The 15,898-nt window shown below is 33.4% G+C and overlaps 1 protein-coding gene across 3 annotated transcripts; it reads right to left on the reverse strand.

Moving 5' to 3' along the window:
• Positions 1–306: 306 nt before the first annotated feature.
• On the reverse strand, positions 307–12,830 carry LOC130635930 (uncharacterized). 3 transcript variants are annotated; one of them, XM_057445458.1, is made up of 13 exons: positions 12,777–12,830; positions 10,514–10,569; positions 9,936–10,217; positions 9,554–9,844; positions 9,135–9,158; positions 8,518–8,539; positions 7,749–8,008; positions 4,551–7,167; positions 4,147–4,407; positions 3,788–3,837; positions 3,229–3,694; positions 1,598–1,644; positions 311–976 (listed from the first exon to the last, which is right to left on the reverse strand). In XM_057445458.1, the coding sequence occupies exons 2-12, from the start codon at positions 10,521–10,523 to the stop codon at positions 1,617–1,619; spliced, it is 4,311 nt and encodes a 1,436-aa protein (XP_057301441.1). In that variant the 5' UTR covers positions 10,524–10,569; positions 12,777–12,830; the 3' UTR covers positions 311–976; positions 1,598–1,616. The 3 variants fall into 3 exon arrangements, with proteins under 3 accessions (XP_057301442.1, XP_057301441.1, XP_057301440.1); XM_057445457.1 differs by lacking the exon at positions 12,777–12,830 and adding an exon at positions 11,911–12,203 and having other exon boundaries at positions 312–976; XM_057445459.1 differs by lacking the exons at positions 8,518–8,539; positions 9,936–10,217; positions 10,514–10,569; positions 12,777–12,830 and having other exon boundaries at positions 307–976; positions 9,554–9,671.
• Between the last annotated feature and the right edge of the window lie 3,068 nt (positions 12,831–15,898).

Raw genomic sequence — 15,898 nt, forward strand, 5'->3', positions numbered from 1 at the left:
AATTTGAAATTGTGAATTTAAGCACTTGTTCAGGATTTTAAAAACCAAGCAGTTATTTAGAATTATTTCCATTAATTAGTTTCTCTAAAAATAGCACTAAATATTGTGTTTTGATTGGCTAAAAGTTCACACCGAAATACTACGCCGCGGAAAAGTAGAAACTGTTTCTGCTTTACGGCGAAGCGAATCTATTGAAATAAACATCAAAATAAGCAAAACTGCGCATGCTCAGATACAGATCGCCGTCCAATACTCTTCGCGAAAACCCCTTTAAGGAGCTTTTCATATATTGCGAGCTGGCTCGGTTAAGCGGACTGAAATTTTATTACGTTCATATGAGGCGAGCTGGCCTGGTTAGGCTAAAGGAAATCTAAATTACAAGGAATTCTTCAAAAAAATGAAATCCATAAAAAAGCTAAAAGGCCGAACAAGCCCGCCTCTATATGAACAGGCCTTAAGACTGTAATAAGCGCAAAAATCATTGATTGGGACGGGTTCTGTTTTTGAACCCATGTGTTCGAAATTGTCCACCAATTATCAATCGAGGAAATACCTCAAAATTTTAGAAAGATTTATTTATTATCAACGTCTATGAAATACATCAAAACAATATAAAAAAATGCATTAAAGCATTTCCGCAAAAGAACATTTCAAAACACATTTTCTAAAGATTGATTTGCGACGAACTCAATCCGAAAACTTTTTGACTTAAAAATATACAATAAAGTATTGTTAAAGAATTGCAAAAAAAATTTTAGTTAGGTTAAGTTTTACAAGCCACATAATATAAAGTTTAGTAAGATTCTCGATAACCATGTTCTTCAACCGCAAATTCACCAGCTTTCGTTCTGTGTTGAAATCAACAGGTCTTTACTATATCTTCATAATTCACCTGAATATTGGGCCTGGCTAGTTTCACCGGTTAATAAGAATTTGTACAAAAAATTTGAATAATCTTTTGGATTCTCTAATCTCCCTAAAAATGTAAAGACAATTTTATGTTGGAGAAATAAAAACGGAGAAAATATTTTTAAGCAACACAACAGTCTCTTTAATAAGCGGATAATTGCTTTCAGAAAGTTCATATTTGCAGGCTTTTGAAGATCGGTTTTGGTGTTTTTGGGGCTGGTGGCATTATTTCAGACAGCAAAGAGATAACAATAATATTAGTGAATCTAATTAACACAACAAAAGATGTAGGTTGACTTTTGGATAAAGACGTAGTCGTAGGACAAATCATAAATTATATATCACAGGCTTTGTCGATTTTCTATTCCCTTTACCATTTATGGAAACTGAAGTTCTCGGTAAATGGGTTAATCGGGAAAGGGGCTATTGACTTTAAATGTCGGTTTACTACCGTTCAAAGGTTTGTAAAGAAGCTATGAGATTTGACTAGAATACGACCGCTGCAAAGACATTTTTCTGTTAGTGTCTGCCTTTTGGTCAACCTCGTTCCCAGGGCATTTTGCCTTGTTGATAAAGCTGATAGCGGCAACGGCTCAGGGGCCACAAGACCCTGGGGACGAGGATGCCTTTTGGTGTGTCCATTAATTAGCAAAAACCACTGTATAAGGGATTCAATGTAATTTTTTACCTCACTAACTGCGATTGGATTAGTCTTTCTTGGACTTCTTTTTTCGCCTACAATAAAGGAATAACATAGTAAATCAAAGGAAGGCAATCTTCTGTTTTTCTACCTTAGATTATCGCTGTCCAAAACTTCAACGCGAAGTCTAACGTAAGCGAAATACTTTAAATTCGAATTCAGGGTTGTTTATGTATGTTTATGTAGAATTGTCTAAGAAATTTGTTACTATGAATTTGCCTTGGAATTAGCCCTTTGTTGCCGCCCAACATTTTTGTACAACCTTGTAGGGAACATTTCTTACGTTACATTGTTGCACGACATGTGTGTTTGATAAATAAACCTTGCAGTTGTAAATTGCGCGGCTGTTGCACAGCAGTTGGTAAACATTTTTGATGTTAATGTAAATAGACTTTAAAGTTTCTTTCTGAAATTGGAAGATTTCCCAATTTTCAAAAATAGTAATTTGCTAAAATAAAAAAATATCTTCGGTATGGCATACTGCAGACGAAATAAGACGGGGGTTGTCTTCGCTGTTCCCAACTGTACCTCACAATAATTAATTTACTATGGGGGAATTTTTAATTTACCTTTTTTTTTCATTGCTTTTAGTAATTTTAAGTAATAAGTACACGTGTCTCATAATGACCCTAGTCCGCCTGTGACGCATATCAAAAGCTCGGGCAACCCCCTATATTTATCCAGGGGTTACAAAATAGTATCCTTTATTATTTCCTATCTGTGCGTCTGCGAGAACAAAGTCGTGCTACGGAAACACGAAATATGATATTCAAAGGACGGAAGGATGCCGTGAAATTTTTGTAATAATCTTCATTTTTTCTTCTTGCCGGCCATAACCGGTTCATGTTAAACAACACATAAAAACTTAAAGCTAAAGATACAATTGTTAAAATTATACAGCAATATCTTTATCGACTATTATGAAAAGTAAATTTCCGTACTAGTTCTTTTTGTTAATAGCCGTATTCTTTTTGTCTGTGCAAAAGAATTCAATTGCAGCCTTAATATGGATCGAAGGTTCATTCGACAGCCAGTTTAGTTTCGAAGGTGTGCGGTGGAGTTGGATTGAGGTTTTTAATTTTGTAATTACGTAGTTATTATAATGTCAAGTTCTCTAGCTACGTATTAATCGGAAACAAACTGATTTTAAGATTTAGACTGCGAACAAATAATTTCATGGAAAATCCTTAAGTCAGCTGGCTAGCTATCCTTATTTAATGCTATTCTTTTAGGGTTTTTAGTAAGCTTGATATAACAGATCTTTATCCTAGCTAACATTATTTCCTTTTGAGCTTGGGTTGTGGATATTTAGCTCTATACCTACCTTTGGCTAAAAAAGTGAAAGCAAACTAAATGCAGCTTGGATGCAACAAAATTGATAATCAATAATTCGTATGCTAAATGCAGTTACGTAGTTACAAATTTTGCTGTAATATAAACTTTGGCAAAAGTCTAAAGTTTATTGATTCAATGAGACTACAGGGTTTATTTTTTACGTGACAATTAATTTTGTAACAACAGGCTATTTTCATAAAAACTGCAGCTGCAATTTTTTTGATTTCTTTTTTTGTTTGAAAAGGGTTTTAAGCCTATAGGGTGATAAAAATAATCAAACTCACTCCATGAAACTTTCAATTATCTCTCTTATCTTCTTGCGATTGTTAAAATTGACCGAAGTTGCAGCATATTGAAAAGCAGTTTCTTCCCCTTCGATGTTCTGACAGCGTAACAACACTTCCACACACGCGATATTACCAAAACGTGCCGCCCATTCTAATGGTGTCCAAGAATTTGAACCTTCGCGATTAATATAACTTACGTCTTCTTCACACAACATCTCTAATACCTTGTCAAGACCTTTCCACGCTGCATAATGATAACTGTTATTCTTTTCGCTAATGTTCGCCCAAACATAACTCCCGTGAGCAATCAGAAGTTGTATGATCGACAAATTTTTTGAATGTTTGACCGCGAATGTCAAAGGAGTCTCATCACCAGAACTTCTTAAGTCGACAATCTTCGAGTTGCAAGAGATCACACGTTTAAATTCATCGAAGTTATCATTTTTAATCAATTGTTTGATATCTTAAGAAAATGTAAAACAAAAAAAGAAATTAAAGATACACAAATGAAGAAATTTTAATTGTGGAGTAAAAATGTAAAATTTAAAATTCTCACCGTTAAATGTTACTGTTTCGTTTTTTTCATCTAAAATGCTTGTTATCGGTCTAGATAAAAAGGGTATGATCTGTTATTACCGAAATGCCGCTGTCAATGTAGCTTCATTTTGTATTCCTTGTTTGTTCACATTTAATATAAAATATATATATAATAGCATATTAATATATATAATATACATATATAATATATATAATTATTTTTGTTATATCATACGTGGTAATAGGAATTTTTATAGAAAAACATCATAGAATAATACGATTGTATCATTTGCCTGATCAAACATAAAAAAGCTCTGTTTAACATTGAGCACTCTTTGTGGTAATTGTCAGAAAATTATATATATATTTATATCGTACTTGTTGCTGTAAGCTACATTGTTGCCTTCCGATATTCCAGCTTTATTACTAGCAATGACGCAAAAATTATATGTCAAGCCAGCCACCAAATGACTGATAATGCATTGGTTAGAATTACCATTAACGAAAACATTTTTCCATCTGTTGCGCTCTTGCACTCTTAATGTGTAAGAATAACCATAATTTTGCCAAGTTAGTTCGCATGACGTGCTGCTCAAGTATCTGCATGTTATGTCAGTAATCTTTTTGGGTGGATAAACACTGTAAAAAATAATTAGATAAATAAAGAAAAGGTGAACTTACCTTGGGTGTCAAGTTTGATGTCTCTGGTGAAATTAAGGAGTCAATTCTACCAGAGATATAATTCAAAAGCAAGCAGTTAACAAAGCATTTAAATTTCTTACTTGCGAAAAACAATTTCACGTGCGTTTATATTAGAATCTGCAGGTTGATGGCAATTTAGTTTTTTTATTTCCTTTGCTATATCTTTATACTCTACGCTTCGGTTATTCACATTATAAACTATCTTTGTTTTATTTTCATACAATGTAGTGTATGGATTCTCAATGTCGCGGTTAGAAACAATGTTTAGGCCAATTTCAATCAAATATTCGGATGCTAATTCTCTTAAGAAATATCCATTTGATGGGTTTTGATTATCAGCAGAGGATAAGTTGGAAGTTGAAATAATGATGAGCGTTTGTGTCGCTCGAGACATCCCCTCTAGTGCCAAATGCATTAACTTGTTGTCGCTCATATCCATTATGCAAATGCATTGAGCTGCTTCAATGCCACGACTACCCTCATGGTTGGTTAGTATGTTGTAATTTGCGCAGTCACGAAAATCTGCCATTGAAAGATCGCTTTTTTCAATCTTCCATTGTGTAGATTCATCGCAGTAAAAATAATCTATTTCCATCAGTTTAAGCAGCTTGTGAAATGTGAATCTTTGGTGACTTTTGTTGTAAATGAACAAGCGTTTGGTTTCATGATCCAAGCAGATATCTTGTAAAACCAACTTTAACATTACAAGGAATTCGTCTTCTGTGGTTTTTTTGTTTGTTGGATGTATTATCCGTGGTTTAATCCCTTGGATATTATGCCCAATCAAAAAAGCTGAGTTGAATTTTAATTCCAATTCAGTTCTAACGTGTTTTGAAAGCTCTTCATCTTTCATGCTTGCAGCAACAGCATCGATATCAAATGGTGATTCAAAGGGACCCATCGCATCTTTTTGCAACTCTAGCATGCTGTAAGTAGGGACTTTCTGTTTGTTGTTGAATTCTTGTTGGTGTTCTTGTGGCTCGGATTGTTGCTGTGGTGATTCTGGCCTTGGGTTGTTTGCTTTTTCTTGTTGTTCTTGCTCCGGCTCCTGTTTCTGAGGTTGATGTTGGTCTTGGTCTTGTTGCGGAAGGACGCTCGTCATTCCCCCGTCCACATTTTCGCTATCAGTTAAATTCACTTCTTCATCAAATTGTTGAGTTTCTTGCACAGGAAGTTTAATTTCGACCGTTGTTGTTGCCACCAGATCTTCAAAAGCTTTTAAAAATCGAAAAAGGGCATTAGTTGTTCTCATCGCCACGGTTAACTCGAACAATTCCATTCCTGTTTCTTCGTATTTGTACTTCTCTTGTTTTGTTACATTCTCGTATTCAATAAGGCTGCGATGTCTTTCGATAGACTGTGGAAATAAAACGACAAAGGATCTTTCTACATGTATGCTATGTTGGAAATAGTTTTGCAATGATGATGATTCTTTCATATCAAACATCTCTCCATCTAATTCATCGACAATTAAATGAACTGAAAGACCCAAGTGTTTTTTAACTAGTGACTTTAGCAACTGTGAAATCGTCGGTACTTTACTCATTTTTAAATCTTTAGCTAACTCAACAATATTTTTGATATCGACTGTTACGTGACTTCTCTGCGGGAGTCGTTTTATATGAGAGATAACATCTTGTATCAATACCGTCTTACCGTCCCAGATAACATAAAAGATAATAGATTGCCTGTCTACACTTTTGTAAATTAATTCTAAATGAGATAATGCCAGCACTGTTTTACCACTTCCTAAAGGGCCCGTGATTATTTTTTTCGTGGACTTGTCGTACAGAATTCGAAGTTGCTGTGGTGTGTACATCAACGAGGTTACTTGATCATGAACATCTTCGCTTAGAGATGGCACTTTGCACTTGGCATCAGTCGTTGCTATGAAACAGATGATTTGGCTGATCATGCTCATGTAACGCTGCTTGCTACCATCACCACTATTTCCTTTTTTCAATTCATGCAGTATATTGGAGAAATAATCTCGAATATGTTTCTCATCAGACAAGGTATTCTTACTTAGTATCAGGCAATCGTTACAAATATTTGATTTTCTTATATTCTCAAATTCAGGCGCGGCGACCACATTAACTAATGTCATGGTACCGTTTTGGATATATGTGGTGTGGATTCTGGACAGGTCACTTAAATCTTCTTCCCCCATTTCAAATTCTTTTTGTATAACGAATGCATTTTTGGTTTCCGTGTATCTAATATTGATGATTGTGTTCTCATACAACAACAGGATTCTGTTGCTGCAATCAGACGTGCTTTCAGGATGCAAATGCGTCACGTCATCCAACTTCCAAAACTTGAGATGTTCTCTGGTATTGTAATGAGTAATTATGGTAAATAAACGATATTTGGATCTGTCCATAGCGTTTTTAATGATCTGCGTCATCCGAGATAATGATGTGCCCAATATTGGAGGTGGAAACTGTATTGATCCCTGGATGAATGTATTATCACCAGTAAAGTATCGGTTGACATAGTTTGTCGCAAATTTATCGTATTCATCAGGAGACATTCTTTCAATCGTGCCACCACACAAAAATTGAACGTTCATTCTCTCCATCTTTCTCTCTGTTATGGAATGTATCTTTTCGGAAACTATCTCGGCGTTATGCGTGAAAACGCTCAAATGTTGGCAAGTGTTGATCGATGTCTTGTGTATGCATGCCAACTCTATTCCTAACAGAAAATGTGAACAAGAGTACGTTAAGTAAAGTATCAGTGAAACAAAAGCAAAACATAATCCTAACGTTTAAGGCTCACTGTTAATATTTTGTAAGAAGAGTAAAAAAGATTCGCCCGTTATGTTTTCTTGTTCAAGTTGTCAAACGAAAAACAGGATATATAACCTTCTAGAAGAACATGAAAGCTAATTAATCAACGAAGAAAAAACTTTATGTCGTGGGAACTCTTATCAAAAACAGATCAAAAGCAGCAATTAATTTGAAAAATGATGCGGCAATTAATTTGAAGAGGTGTGCTTTTTAATAAAAGGTCCAGTGTAAATCAATGCCTAAATCCACGCTTTTCGACGTTTGAATTTCATGTGAATAATTAAATTTTTTGAGTTGAAAATTTACGTCGCAAAATATAGGCGAAAATATTTATAGACACAGAGGTGTTTTCGCAAAATTTTCCAGGAAAATTAGAATTAATGCCTGTATTAATTAATTTAAGAAGATGTATCGGTATGTTCCTTCAGTGGACACTTCGAAGGGATTGAAGAAATATGTGAAGAAAATTTCTCAGTGAACTATCACCTTTAATCAGAATTTGCTCTGTTTTATCGTTTTCATCACCCATATTGACAACCAACTTTTGTATGTATAATGACTGGGAATTATGTAGTGTCAAGACTAACTTTGGTTCTTTAATTTCTACATTATAATCCTCTTTTTCCTCAAGAAGTTTCGTCTGGGTGGTGCCATTATTTTTTGAATCGACTTTTACGCTTTGTATTGTCCAGTTTGAATCAAGTTGTAACACCAGATTATTTTGGAAGTTTTTGTACAGCATATAACTAAAAAAAGAATGGACATCTGTTCCGTTTGTTCTAATAAAAAAATCAATCGAATAATGTTGTAATATCAATTTTGAATTCTCGTTGTACAGTGAAATAAACACAAGAAGCAGAACACAAATTTTCCAAATGTTTGAAAATACACGATACGATACGATAAAAAAACGTTTAAACAATTAGCCTAACGAGATTGTGTATCATCTATCGTGAACATACTGATGATAATACACGAAACTTTTGAGCATTCAAGATTTTCGTTTTTCTGGTTTTAGAACATATTCACATTTAACTTGTTCTTATAGTATCCTACATTAAAATGCTTTTAGTGTTTGTAAACAAAACACCACAAAAAGTGATACATTGTGTTAAAAATGTATTTTACTTTAGTAACTGTTATATTAGCATTGTCTTAGTATTAAGGAAGATCGTTACAATGACGCCGAACAGAAATAATTTTTTAGCGAAAGAAACCCAATATGAAATCGAAATGCGATATAAAAAGAACAAACCTTGGAGTATCAACAGTACAACCTGAAAAAATTAATTTAATAAGTAATAAATATTTATCAATATTAATGACAATCTGTTAAAAATATGTTGAAATAAATGTCTTTTGGAAATCTCTAAAATTATTTCATTCCTATCCACCAATCAAAACGACAATTAAAATACACTGCCCCTAAATTAATTGACATTATTTTTGTTTCTAAAACTAAATTACATACAAGGAAAATCACTAAAACCAGAGAAGCGCTTGCGAATCTGTCGAAAAAACATAATTATTATCAGCTTACATTTCTGCTTACATTTTTATTCAACTTAAAAGTTTAAATTTCTTTGTCCTCTTACTATAAGTGACTAAAAGAAAGTCACATTCAGCTAACCAAGGTCTTTGTTGAGATGTTCTATTTGTGCTCAAGCTTTACTCTAAAATTATTTGGGCAGGCTTATTTTGTCACTGGAGTTTGGTACTGCTATAACAGCAGTTGATAGCATATGAGACACTATGTGAGTTTTATCTAGTAAACAAGTACGATAAGAACTTCTCTGCAAGTATTTTGTGGTTAAACAGTTTAGACAGTTTCCGGAATGATGAAGTGGTATATAAATATGACTTAACACTTACCACAATCTTGGAAATCATCTTTACCTACAAAAGAATTAAAGAACACGCTTAAGCTCCCTATAATGTATAATGAGGGATTAAAGCAGGCATCGTATGACTTCACATTATTGTTTTGATATTATAATGTTTTGGATTTCTTAGTATTGATTTGTAAGTCAAAAGGTAACTGGAGAAGGTAAAAGTTTGAAAGATAATATTAATTTAATTTCATATTCTTTTTCCTACGTCTCAATTTGAGCATTAATTTAGATAAAGTTACTGTAACAAGGTATGGTAGCAGAGCGATAGAAAAAACTTTGTTCCGATAAGAAGGAATATCTTTCCATACCACATTCGTCAACCAGAACGCAAGATTCACAGAACTTAATTTAAGATCAAATGGAAACAGTAAAAACATTTGTAAAGAATTTTCTCCGAACCTTCAATTTCCATAACCAACTTTCGGTGAGACAGAAAGATGAGGATTGCTTTCAAGTTGTTCCAAGTGCGAGATGCATCAGGCGTGTGCCAATACCAACGCTTCAGGACTTCGTGTAGTACCTTTTTTGTGTTATTTGGATTGTCCATGTACTGTTCAACGACTTTTTCGTAGGGAATTAGAAAGTGTGCAATATAACGTGTATCCATGACCGCATTGTCCTCAATCTTTCGGTATATCTTCTTCCGACTGGCATCATCATCAAACATAATTGCAGAAGGTGCTGTATCAACTAAGGAGAAAATATGTGTTATGGCATTGAAATACATGAGTGTTCACACACACACTATATGTCAATAAAAGTGCAACGGATTTATCTGTACCATTTTTCAAAGGACTTTTCTCCAAATCTTCATATTTTATAGCAAAATTATGAGTGCATTCTTTGAAGCAATCGTTCACTCTTCGTAAAGCATGCTGTATGTTTCCAGTTTCCACACAGAAAAGCCAATTAGACACACAATCCAGGACGGGATCACCAGGCATTCGATCATATCTTTCATCAACTGACACACTATCTTCATATAACACATTGCAAAACCTTTTGCCTTCTGTTTGTTTGCCTTTAAAGTATCGTGCGACTTTGTAAGCGAGCAGCAGTCGTTCTAATTAATAGAAATTTGGATAGAAATGGAAGTAAATTCTATGGTCAAATATGTACTACTTGCATAATGGAAGAAAGAAACGGTTTTTATACTGCAAAAAATTGCATTCAGTGCACATAACTTTCAAAGCGAAGACAAAGTAAAAGTAAAAGCTGCTTTTATAAACTTGATTCTTTAGCAAAGTTATTTATTCCGAAACAATAAGTCACCATTTAAACTAAGCAGCAACTTATTGGTGATCTAAGGTTTAAAAATAAGGAAATAATATAGCAAAAGGTAATCTCATTTAATCGTACCATAATCCATGATAATATCACTTATTCACATCGTTTGATATTTGATAAATAGTTTGCTGAAATATATAAAATAAGAAATATTTTTATTAATTTCTAATGTTCCAATTAAGGACAGCTTTTATTAGAGCAGGACAGATGCGTATTTTTTATAGTGATGACTAAACATTATTTTCATTTGACATGATCTTTCTACAACAAGAGGTAATTTCTCAAAACAAAATTTAACTCAATTTTTATGGCCAATGGGAATGTTAATGTTGTTACTTAATTATTGAATTTCCGCGCCCGATTTTTTGAGAAAAAATCGACCCTGGGATTTCACGTTGGTCTGTCACAGATATAAACTTCGTACCCAAGCTCCTTAACTACTGGGAAGTCTAGTATTGACGCTTCAGACCAAAATTGGTATTTGTTTTCGACAAAATTTGGTACAGTTAACAAAAAAAGTATGCTGAACATAATGGTCACATAATAATTTTGATTTTTGTCACCTAAATGTCATTTTAGGCCAAAATTGGTCGAAAAATTAGAACTACTTTATTTTCAACAAAATTTGGAACAGTAAACAAATAGAGTATGCTGAACATGATGGTTACATCAAAATTTTGATTTTTTGTCAACTAATGCCGTTTAAGACCATAAACGTTTCAATCGCAAGACTTTCAACCATGAATGATAGGCTGTATTTTTTTTAGCAATTTCTTTTAAAATGCGAGTTTATTATGACACATTTTGTTTTGTTTGCGTTTGTTGTAAGATATAATCTCACTGATGGGCTTTATCCTCAGAGGTTCATGCACCAAACCCCTTCGAATGTTTGGCACAATAACACAACGAATTAGTAGGTTTCCATCAAATATTTTGGTAGCGCGCAGAAATTCTTAGAGCCCCCAGGGCTTCTTGTTTATTTATTGTTTTGATTTTAATGGATGAGTTGTATTACCACTAAAAATACCTTTATACGTATTTCGTTATGCATGAAATACGCATAAACTTACGTTCCACAATGCTAGAATATGTTTGGTTCTAGCGACTAAATCAGCTTGCGTGAAGTTCGTAGTACTTTGTGCCATTATTTTTTTACTCTATGTATAAAATGTAGAAAATTGATAGAGTTTCTCTATTGCTAGCAGAACCATTTTTGAATATAGCTACAGCCATCCACATAAGATTAGAGACAAACTAGAAATTTTGTCAAAAAACCAGAAATGGCTGTTGACGCATTTTTCCAACTGAGACGGTTTAAACATTTAAAAAGCTATAATTAGCCTATAACAGCACTGTAAGGCTTCGTTCTAGTGAACTTCTCAAATTGAGCATAACTATTATAAAAAAATGTTTGTGAATCAGAAAGATTCCACCTGTACTAAAATGCTCAAAAATAATTGGTTAATTACCTTTTCAGTGCATTTTAACGACGAAACTCTTTTCCTCTAGTCTTTCTGTTTTGAAATAACCAAAACAAGATAACTCATATATTCGCAAAAACACTAACCAATATCTTAGGTGTTGCAAAACAAATCTAAAATAGAAACAGCTTTTACAAATTTGAATATAATTTAATATTTAGAATTTAAAACGTCAACTTTTTGTATAAAAATCTTAAATAATTAACTTTCATTGAAGTACAGTGCAATGGACGCACAAAATATTGAAAATGAAATCCACCCAATCTCCACCTTATTATTGCCATCAATATTTTGAATAGAACAGAATTTTAAGAATATTCTTAAAATTTTAGAGATTGATTTTTATAAAAAGAATTTTTATAAAAAAGGGTGTCTTAGCAAAATTCCTTCGGTTAGTTATTACAGCAATTAAGCTTGAACATAAAAATGAAAAATAAATTTCTCTAAGTAAACAAACTGAAATAAAAATATAAGAAGACATCAAGAAAATTTATGACAAGCAACACTTCTAACAGCAATAGGTCAAATCCCTTAAACTTTAGAGCAATACTTTTACGGAAAAAGAGCAGTTCTAGAGATTTTTTTTTTACTTATATACAAGATATTTACAAAAAAATAAATTCTTACCAAAGTCATACTTTTAAGTAGTTCATTCTACTCGTCCAAACAAAAAGAACTCCCCTTTTTCTGATAATGGACGTCTTAACACTTCCTTTCACTACTTTAAAGGGTTAACTAAGTTGGTCTGCTATGTTAATTTTAGCAACACTAAGACTTTAAACGCGCAAACCTTTAAGAATCGCAGAAGCTGAACAAAAAGTAAAACAGAATACAGAAAATATATGGTTAATTACCTTCTCAGAGCAATCTAACAACAACACTCTTTTTCCATTTAAATGAAAAAAAAACTTGCAACAATTTTATTAACATCACTGATGTTTGAAAATAAGATGCAATAGAAATAGCTGTTATTCTCAAAATTGAAATTGTATTTAATATTCAGAGTTCAAAGCGTCAACTTTTTGTATAGATCTTTCAAATAATTCAGTTGTGATGAAGTACTATTAAATGAACGCAAGTTATTGTAAATAGAAACACCTTATGCCAATATTATCAATGAAATCAAAATTGAAATTGTATTTAATATTCAGAGTTCAAAGCGTCAACTTTTTGTATAGATCTTTCAAATAATTCAGTTGTGATGAAGTACTATTAAATGAACGCAAGTTATTGTAAATAGAAACACCTTATGCCAATATTATCAATGAAATCAAAATTGAAATTGTATTTAATATTCAGAGTCCAAAGCGTCAACTTTTTGTATAGATCTTTCAAATAATTCAGTTGTGATGAAGTACTATTAAATGAACGCAAGTTATTGTAAATAGAAACACCTTATGCCAATATTATCAATGAAATCAATCTTTTTTTGAAGTTCCGTTTAACTTCCTTTACTCATACTTCAAATGATCAGCAAGCCAAAACAAGCCTAAAAGTGGCGAAGGAAGCATTGTAATACCACAAAACGTGGCACGAGTGTTTGTTAGCACACTAAAGGAAAGGAAAATAAAAATAAGAAAATTTTGATGAGATGGCCTCATTTTATATTTCCAAACCAGAAGCAAGGCTAAAATGGTGGAACTTAAGCGTTTGTAAACGTTATAGATGTGTAAAATTACTTGATAGAAGCATAAAAAGCTATAATACCTTGGGACTTCTTAGCTTTTTGATCAACTTCTGTAACTCAAGGTCCACGGAGTAGTGAGTGAGTGCTTAATCCGAGTGTTCACTGTTTTAAACACGAATTTGTCTTTCATTTCAAGTGATGTTTAGAATAGCAAATAGACGATAAAAATAATGGAACAGTGGATTGCTCATGAACTTGTATATAGTTTTTATATATTATATAAAATAAACATATATATATAGTACGTATGGTCTACTAATTACAAAGCCGCTTGCTACGCAGACCTATTGCGGTAAAGGTTACGCAAAGGAGAAGTTAGCAGATCGATAGCTGTCTGATAACTGTTGATAAGCTATTTTTAATAACCTTAGACAGTAGGTTCAAAAGGGATATCGGTGTATAATAGCCATGCCTATACAGAGGTATTACAGTCGCAAATTTTACTCACGTGTTTCTGGTGTCAACACCTAACTTCAAGTTACAACTAAATTAAATTTTGCATAGCTCGAATAAAAACGTAATTTAAGTACAAATAATCAATAATACAAATAAATATGCTCTGCCAAATAAAAACAGAGGCATAGATCATATGTTTCTATTTAACAGAGGCGTATCACGCATAATCAGTAAGCTCTCTTTTTATTCGAGTTCGAAAGAATTACCCCCATGAGTAAAAACGGAGAAGTTGTCAAACGATGATTAACGGCTTTCACACTGTGTATGAATGTACGTGATCAGACACAGCACAGTTGCTAGGTTACACAGATTTACCTTTTACTTTCTTTATTGACTTATTTGAGCCAATACTTGAGAAGAATAAACATTATGTGTTAGAAATGCATTTCTTATCTGTAACAATTTTGTCGTCAGTCTTAAGTTTCCTTCTTATTACCTGACGAAAGAAAATAAAAACCCAAGTTTTTCATTTCTTTTGTCGGATAGTACTTTTTTAATTCGATTCCAAAAGTGTAATGGACTGTTATTTTCTTTATATAAATTCCGTACATGATTCGATTTTGCGTGACGAATTGTATTTGTTAATATATTTCTCGTTCGCACATAAATGGACCAATTTAATTCAACGTTAGTGCAATTTTTGTACCATCTCCACGAACATTTCGTTAAATTTCTGGAATATAAGCATTAAATAAATCCTATGCAGCGGTCATGATTACCTACGATAAACAATTCTCCCCGGTTCTTGCGTAAACTTGTTTTAAAATATTCAGTGCCGCATTTTATGTAATTTTGGAGACACATTTTGCATGCAATATATTTGCATGGAATATATTTGAATATATTTGTTAACATGTATCTTTCGTATTTCGCCGACAAGATCATGATCAGGTGTTGTCAGCTGCTGCGTTTTGGTTAAAGATGTACACATTTACTTGTAAAATAAAAAGCGTCGTCGTTTTCGTACCGAACAAAATTTGCTTCAAAACATGCCCTCTTGACCGTTTTGGAACTTTAGTATACTATTACAGTTAAATCTGTATAATCCGGACACTCTTAAGACTCATTTTAGACAGCTGATCGTCTTATAAAAACTTCCGTAATTACGGCCACCCTTTGACGTGACCATTTGCAGGCAGGTTTTTTTCCTTTCTGTCTTCACCACAACTTGTGGAATACAAGAAGCTATCTCAAGTATGGAAGCGTGGTGATATGCAAGTTATGCAAACTGTAATGTATACGTTCTAGCTACTACGCATTTCTTTTGTGGTATAAAGTAGGGGTCTTTGGCAATCGTAAACCCCGGTCACGATGATATGGTCGTCCTACACATATATTATTTTGTCTGCGGAACGAAGGAAAGCGTTTCCTGGTCGCGTTAGGCAGGTGGTTGCCTTACAGAGTCGCAAATGACTATAAAATACATTGGGGGAGGGGGCACAGGAATGTGGTCATCTGAGACAGGTGTTGATGGTCGTTCATGTGGTGATCGTTATAACAGGGCAAGTAAATAGACATTAAAATTGCAATAAACATATTTGTGTAGGGATTATAATTTCTATTTATAAAAAAGACATATGACGCAATGTAAATGAATAAATAACACCTTCGTCTTAAACCTATTCATGCCGTCCCGCGCTGTTGCAGCACATATGGTTTTTAAAAAGCTGCCATTATTTTTTGGGGCACCATTTATTGTGAAACCGCCTGACTTTTATATTTTTTATATTTAGAACAGGTTTCTGGTTGACGGTTGAGAATGGCGGGCGTAAAATCGCAACATCGATCCTGAAACCGAAAAACGGTCGACAAGTGTGGTGGCGCTACTTGAAT

The sequence above is a fragment of the Hydractinia symbiolongicarpus genome, chromosome 3 (genome assembly GCF_029227915.1).
Source record: "Hydractinia symbiolongicarpus strain clone_291-10 chromosome 3, HSymV2.1, whole genome shotgun sequence".
In the NCBI taxonomy this organism is placed as follows: Eukaryota; Metazoa; Cnidaria; class Hydrozoa; order Anthoathecata; family Hydractiniidae; genus Hydractinia; species Hydractinia symbiolongicarpus.